This window comes from Prunus mume, linkage group LG4 (genome assembly GCF_029339155.1).
Source record: "Prunus mume cultivar Tortuosa linkage group LG4, ASM2933915v1, whole genome shotgun sequence".
Classification (NCBI taxonomy): Eukaryota; Viridiplantae; Streptophyta; class Magnoliopsida; order Rosales; family Rosaceae; genus Prunus; species Prunus mume.
This window is the reverse complement of record NC_142701.1, coordinates 12779297-12787167: the sequence shown is the minus strand read 5'-3', so window position 1 is coordinate 12787167 and position 7871 is coordinate 12779297. Positions and strand designations below refer to the sequence as shown.

Here is a 7871-nt window from a genome sequence, read left to right as displayed (position 1 = left end):
GGCCTCCAACTAGGCGTGGACCCCACCGTGATCTTATTGACATTGAATATGTTTTCCTATTAAGAATAAAATTTATTAAATTAATCATATGAAATTAACAACAATGGCACTAAGAGAATGGCAGTCACATGTTCTATCTCTATTATTAAACCGACATTCCTATGTGTAATAGGTCAACAAGATGAAGTTATATAAAGATGGGAAGAATAATAGAAACATTCTTTTTATATACAAAAATAGAGAAACGTTCTCTTAACATTGCTTGAGGCATAAATCAAATCAAATGGTGTTTGATCTGCAAAATGTTTCATTCAATTATGGGCAACTACTGTTATCTATATCAATAAATTCAAGCAAAATTTCACCTCTATACAACTCTCTATCTAGCTTTCCGTCAAATATATTCTTTATGGATGCCAAATTTGAATTCCCAACTTTAATTCAGAATATTAACGCCCTCCGATCTCCACCACCACCATGTTTGGCGTTTGGTCGGTTGTTGGTTGGGCATTCAGCCTTTTTAATTTTGATGGGCTCGCCTTTTGTGAATGGAGGATATAGGCAATTTTCTCTTTTTGGAATTTACCAAAAATGAGACATGCCTAAATATCTCTAATAGGATGTTATTAAGCTTACTTTATGTAAATAGGCCTTATTACATTCTTCAAGTTTAATTATGGATGGCAACGGGTCGAGTAGGGGCCGGATATGACAATATCATCCCCATCCCCGCTCTCCATCCCCACCTGTCCCTGAACCCATCCCGTTTAATAGGTTTGGGAATCTCCATCCGTCACTGTGGGGACTATCCTCTATACCCGCCCCGAATCCTAATTTTTTTTTACACAAAAAAAGTTTATCATATATTTTAACATTAAGTTTCATATTAATTTATCATTCAGCACATCCAAATTAACTATAAAGTTCAACTCAACTATTCAAAATCACTCCAATATGAAATTCCAAACAAGATTAGGAAGAATTAGGAGAGAGATGTTAACTTAAGGTTAAACATAAATATTATAATTATATTTATTTATTTATTTAAATATAAACATATAAATTTTCGGGTCGGGTTCGGGGATAGGGACGCCAATACCCATCGGGAATTTTTCAAATTGGGGATCCCATACCCGATACTCATTTGGCCAAATCTCCCCGTTTGGGTAGAGGACCTGATGGGGACCGCCTCGACGGGGATTTTTACCATCCCTAAGTTTAATGAAACTTGCTTTCAGACGCCAAAAAAGAAAAGAAAAAAGGACATCGTTTAGTAATTTATTATCAGCAATTTTGTTTATCTAATGAAATGTGTTTTTTTTTTAAATTCACATGTTAGACTAGACCACCAGACAACTTTCAATTTGAACTGATTTTTTTCTAAAAAAAATCCTTGAAAGATGACCTAAAATATAGATAGTTCCGATCGTTAAAAGACAACTTCCATATGATAATTTCATATTTGCATTGTCATAGTTTCTGCATGAGTGTTGTTGATAAGAGTTTTCACCAAGTTTTGAGACAAGAACAAATTAAACAGCCAAAATAAAAAGAACGGGACAACAAGAAGTGGCTATATACCCAACTGCAAAAGGCCAATGTCCCTTTTGACTCGTTGGACCCGGAGCTCGTCGTCTTCCCAGACAAATGTACTACTTGGCCAAGTGGGGATTGTCGACGACCAAATAATGAAAGATTAGTAGGGCAATCTAAGGCCCAACAATCAAACGACACAATATCAAGTGTCGTTCGTTGAAACGAGATGTAAGTATAAAATCGGCATGGGACGGCGGGCATTAATTATAGTTACAGGTGGCAGCTGACAGGGGCCCCGCACCTACTCCTTTCCATGTAATCGAGGCCGCACCGAGTCACAACTCGCTCGCTCACTCACCTGAACACTGTTGTATATACGGCTCTGCAAGTGTAAGTTTGACCTATATATACATTTATATATATAATTGGCGGGAAAAGAAGAGTTTTGGCGAGAGTGAGATGAAGGAAATGAGAGGGAAAGGTGCGGAGGAGACGGTGAACGAGAGATACACACAGTGGAAGTCGCTGGTGCCAGTGCTCTACGACTGGCTCGCCAACCACAACCTCGTTTGGCCTTCTCTCTCTTGCAGGTTCGTACTCTCCCTCTAGGGTTTCCTTCTTCTTCTTTAATTGAAAACGTTCGTATTTTGATCTAGTTAATCTCTTGATTTAGCACAATGTCGATGGCCCCTGTATATCTAGTGTTTCTACAAGCATTAATTAGTTCCGTTTTTGGTTTATATACTGTTTGGGTTTGGGGATAATGTGCGTGAAGTTAAAGAAAAGTAAATTGTTGGGGAAAATGTGCTGTCTTGTTGATCTGGGTGTAATGTATGCTTTTTGTAATGGTTGTGCTTATTTTGAGCTTTTGATGTTGTGGAATCTGCGTGCCTTCGCAAAAGGAGGTACATTGAAGCTGCTTGGTTTGATGTATTGGTGTTTCATTTGTGATTGTTCACCTTTAACTTTAAGTGAATAAAAGTTTGATTCATTTTAGCTTTTGTTTTTGTAGATGGGGTCCGCAACTAGAGCAAGCCACTTACAAGAACCGTCAGCGCCTGTATCTTTCCGAACAGGTATGATGATTTTCTCTTGTAGCATCTGAATCTTCATTTTGTCAGTTGCTGATATAGGAGGCTTCCAAAAAAATTTGTAAAAGGAAGAAAGGAATTACCCATAGAAATGTTGTAATTGTTTTTATTCGAAAAGCAACTAATTCAGTCAAGATTCCTCATTAAGATAATCGTATGCTTATAATCATGTGCCACTAGCGTTGCAATGTTAAGTTTGAACATTACTTGTTAGTGGTGTGTCGGATATTTGTGATGTAATGTGGAATGATTTTTTCAGCTGTCAATGCTATGCATAAAATTAGTGTTCCCTAATCATATAATATTATATTATATCTACTTATCATTTCTTTGGCATCATTGGCATTTGCAATTACTTACCTGCTGATGTAGTGTTGATATTATGTGAATATATATCTTGTTTCTTTTAGTCTCTTTATCTTTGTACCGTGTTTTGCTTACCTTTGTGTTTTTGTTCAGACTGATGGCAGTGTTCCAAATACACTTGTCATTGCGAACTGTGAAGTTGTCAAACCTAGGGTTGCAGCTGCAGAGCACATATCACAGGTTGCGTCATGGTGAAAATCAATATGCATCTTTCTGTTCACTGATGCCTTTCATTTTCTTGCCTTAAACTGATATCCCTTAAATTGTTAACTCATTTATTGACAAATTACGGTATCTTTTGCTTGATCTTTACAGTTCAATGAAGAAGCACGCTCTCCTTTTGTAAAAAAGTATAAAACTATTATACATCCTGGTGAGGTATACTCTAATTTAAAAATGACTCTGCTTAGAGTCTTTTCTGCTCAATGAGTTCTTAAGGAGGTTGCTTAATGTAATTGCCGATACCTTTTCAGGATAATTTCTATTATTGGAAATGGAAAGTAGTTTATATTGTAAAGATGAAAAGCATTCAACTATATATGAACACTTGCTGATTGAAATAGTCAACATGCCAAGGAAATAGTTTCTTCTAAATAACGGATCAGTGAATTATAGGAGTCTCCGTTATAGTGTTAAGCCTGTGCATTTGATTCATTGGTGGCATACATTTAAATTTATGTTTCTTTCTACGAGTTATTGATCTTTACGTTATTCTTTGAGATTTGCATGTATAAGTCTTTTTCCATGCGGGAATACTAATGCCTAGACCAAATTGGGTATGCGTTGTGAATAACTACTATTAAATTCAGGACCAAGCTAATGGAAATTAATACCTCTAAGATGCTTTAAAGATATGTAGTTAATGTACTTGAAAATCACGACCCACAATGATGAAAAGATTCTATGCATTTTCCATTACGGATGCTGACTGAAATGCCCATTACACTTTTGTATGCAAATTTTAATGCTATTTGGAAAGGAATGAAACCAACTATAGTTGGAAACTCATCCATCCACTATTGCACTTATTACCTTCTCTGTGTTGGAAATCATTCGGTTTGATCAACTGTCTGCAAAACCACTGAACCATAACCCCAAAAATTCCCCACCCTCCTCCAAATCCAAATTGATGTAAGCCCATGTTCAAGATATTTGCTTCTAATTCCACTGCAATAAAAAGCTTGGATTTTGTCAGCAATTTATGATTATGTTTTGCAGGTGAACAGAATAAGGGAACTCCCACAGAATAGTAAGATAGTGGCCACACACACTGACAGTCCTGATGTAAGCATTCAGTTTCATGTTTTATTCTTTTGGATGAGTATTCAAGGGCTTTTCAGTTACAGTTGTTAATTTTATTTTGTATTCTAAAGTTTATATAGACTGGTTGATCACGAGGTGGATAAAGTTCTTGAACATGTAACAGGTTCTCATTTGGGATATTGAGGCTCAACCTAATCGACATGCTGTCCTGGGAGCTTCAAATTCTCGGCCAGATCTGGTCTGCCCTGTTTAGAGAAAACTAATTTTTCCCCTCGCTGCATTTTACTTTGATTGATTCAGTTGGTATTTGTTGCATGGTGCATAATTGGCTGTTTATGTTTCAATATCTCCAAATGGTTTACCTTTAGATCTGCACCAACTATGGGCTTCTTAAATCTTTGGATAGTTATATTATAACTTATAATAATTGTTAATACCGTCATCATAGTCATAATCACCATATACTTAAATTATAATTCATTCATTTCAATGGCCTTGTTATATGTTATCTCCTTTTTGGGATAGGTGCTTACTAAATTTTTGACATCATCTTGCAGCTATTGACTGGTCATCAAGATTATGCCGAATTCGCTCTTGCTATGTGCCACTCTGAACCCTTTGTGCTCTCTGGAGGTTGGGAGTTTCTATTTTAGTGTTGTATGTTTCATTGCTTTGTTTATTTAAACTGAACTGATAAGGTAGGAAACATATAAGGTAGGAAACAATGTGTAAAGGGCTATTATTTGAAGCCTAATATCAATTGGACTGCATTGGTAATATAATTAATTTAGTTTGCCTTTTTTGTGAATACAATTCGCTTCTTTTACCTTTTGTGTTTGTTTAAACTTCAATGCATCCATGCAAATGATTTACACGCTGCATGAGCCATGTTCCTACTTTCCTTGTGTCTTCTGAATGGGGGAGATCTTTGCGCAGGGAAGGATAAATCAGTGATTTTGTGGAGTATTCATGATCATATCTCATCTTTAGCATCAGATCCAGGGTCTGCAAGGTCTCCAGGATCTGGAGGTGCCAATGCTAAACATGCCTCTAAGACTGGTGGGAGTAATGACAAACCCACAGACAGCCCTTCTGTTGAGCCACGGGGTATCTATCAAGGGCATGGGGATACTGTTGAGGATGTGCAATTCTGCCCAACTAGGTATGTGCTGATCAATCATCAAATGCATTTCATGATTCTCGACTTGTTTTGTTGGCACTGCCACACCTTATTTCCATCCATGCGCTGGCATCTATAACTTTTTCTTCTTGGGTGAGGAAGTTTCTCAATGAAGATTTAGTAGTTTAAGCTGATGGTACTAATTCACTTTTCGAATGTTTTCTTCTGTTTGTTATTTATGTGTTGTAGTGCACAAGAGTTCTGTAGTGTAGGCGATGATTCTTGCCTCATACTGTGGGATACAAGAGCTGGCTCTAGTCCAGTTGTCAAGGTTCTGTACTCTCTCTCTCTCTCTCTCTCTCTCTCTCTCTCTCTCTCTCTCTCTCTCTCTACATGTGTGCAAGTATAGTTCTAGAGGTAATTTTTATTTAATGTTGATGTGCGTTTCTTATATTCGTATTCATTTACTTATCTGAGCAGGTTGAGAAAGCTCATGATGCTGATCTTCATTGTGTTGATTGGAATCCGAATGACGTCAATCTCATTCTTACAGGGTATCTGCATCTTTCATGATTTACCAGATTAACTTTGCTGTCCACAGTGCAAAATAAGAACTTTGCTGTCCTGATCGCGATCTTTATATTGCTGTTTTGGAATTTTAGTTTCTGCACCTATGCAAAAATAAAAAAATTAAATTGTCACACAGAAATCACGCTCTTTGGTTGCACTTATCTCAGTTTGCTTTTACGTTTTAGGTCTGCTGATAATACTGTTCGCATGTTTGATCGCCGGAACCTCACTTCCGGGCAAGTTGGATCACCCATTTATACATTTGAGGGTCATAATGCAGCTGTCCTCTGTGTACAGGTGCCAGGAAAATGTTCTAGCTTCTTCATTAACTTTGTTTCTGCTTATTGCTTTTTATTATATTCCTCGAGAATTACATTTATTTTATTTTTGTTTGTTTGTGTTTCATTTTGTTGCTGTTCTAGTGGTCTCCTGACAAGTCATCTGTCTTTGGGAGTTCTGCTGAGGATGGTGTTTTAAACATCTGGGATCATGAAAAGGTGTGAAGCTATAAATTTCACTCCCCAAAAAGTTCTGATTTATTAATTCCTTCCTACCCGTGCCATTAAATTGAGAGGAAAAAAATAATAATAAAAATTGTTGCTGCCTTTCAGATTGGTAAGAAGCAAGACTCTGTTGGATCAAAGCCGTCAAATGCTCCTCCAGGATTGTTCTTCCGACATGCTGGTCATAGGTATGTATGATTTATTTTCATGGTCTTAGGAGATTGGCAGTGTTTACAATGGAGATAACAAGTGCATGCATGCAATTTAGTGTGTGGAGATCTTTCTGCTTGATGATGCTGGCAGCTAACTCCTCACTATGCATGTGCAATTGTTTACCCGGTTGTGTATTATCAATTTGTCACTGTATTACTTTATTCCTACGGGGAACTTATTAAATGGGGGGGCTCATGCAAACCATTATGGGAAAACTGTATCATATGTTAAAATTGGCCTGATCAGCTACTATTTATATTAGAAAAATATATTATTTGGATAATTATGTACTCATAGTAATATTGGGGAAGCATCTGCAACCTTGTATTGTTACTTTTACAATACTTTCATTTGCTATATTGAGCTTGATTTGTGCATGGTAGGGACAAGATTGTTGATTTTCATTGGAATGCATCTGATCCGTGGACAATAGTTAGTGTTTCTGATGATTGTGGAAGTACCGGAGGTGGTGGTACACTCCAGGTAACAAAATTTTTTTAAAGAAACTTACAGGGTATCTGTAAGCAGGCCTCTCTCTCTCTCTCTCTCTCTCTCTCTCTCTCATGTTTTCCTGCTTAGTTATGTACAAATGCATAATATTTGTTTAGTGTTTGATGAATAGTTATTTTTTATGTTGCAGATATGGCGGATGATTGATTTGATTTACAGGCCTGAGGAAGAGGTCCTCGCAGAGCTGGATACGTTCAAATCGCACCTAATGACATGCCAGGCGTGATGTCTCCTGCACATTTCCAGAAAACGTTGGATAAACTCAACCCTCTTTCTTTAATCTTTCGAACCGGTCTGCAAAGGCAATGGCCCCTTCTCCCCTAGTCTGTAGTCCATCTTAAGAAACAAAAAAGAAAAGTACAACTTTTCTTTCATTTGGTGTAGTAGCATTTCTTTTCAGTAGGCGGTGTAGTAGAACCTATCTCGGAAAATCTGACTATGATTGTTACGTACAAGTACACCCCGTATGAATTTTTATTAACCCCACAAGACTTGAAACTTGAAACTTAGAGGCCTGTAAAAAGGGTCTTGAACTTGATGCTTAGCGGCCTCTTTCAGGTCATGGATTGGATTTTAACTGGATTTCATCTGAGTTTGTGTTATTGATTTGAGCCTAAGATATGATGAGCTTCAAGTTATAGGCTTAAGTTGAATCCGTCCGTATACAAATTTTCGATAGAGATAGAAAAAAGCAAATAT

At 37.1% G+C, this 7871-nt stretch overlaps 1 protein-coding gene across 1 annotated transcript; it reads left to right on the top strand.

The window, feature by feature from the left end:
• Positions 1–1808: 1808 nt before the first annotated feature.
• LOC103327709 (WD-40 repeat-containing protein MSI4-like) lies at positions 1809–7759 on the top strand. Its single transcript, XM_008230075.3, has 15 exons — positions 1809–2126; positions 2549–2612; positions 3087–3173; positions 3309–3371; positions 4212–4277; positions 4420–4494; positions 4814–4889; positions 5193–5418; positions 5626–5707; positions 5857–5930; positions 6132–6243; positions 6369–6443; positions 6558–6637; positions 7046–7145; positions 7303–7759. Exons 1-15 carry the CDS (start codon positions 1996–1998, stop codon positions 7396–7398), a joined length of 1407 nt encoding a protein of 468 aa, XP_008228297.1. The 5' UTR covers positions 1809–1995; the 3' UTR covers positions 7399–7759.
• Positions 7760–7871: the final 112 nt, after the last annotated feature.

Excerpts from the sequence above, each read along its gene's own strand:
- LOC103327709 (XM_008230075.3), top strand. The coding sequence starts at position 1,996 with ATGAAGGAAATGAGAGGGAAAGGTGCGGAGGAGACGGTGAACGAGAGA. Across the intron at positions 4,278-4,419 it reads CACACACTGACAGTCCTGAT|GTTCTCATTTGGGATATTGA; the intron begins GTAAGCATTCAG and ends AACATGTAACAG. Across the intron at positions 6,638-7,045 it reads TTCCGACATGCTGGTCATAG|GGACAAGATTGTTGATTTTC; the intron begins GTATGTATGATT and ends TGTGCATGGTAG.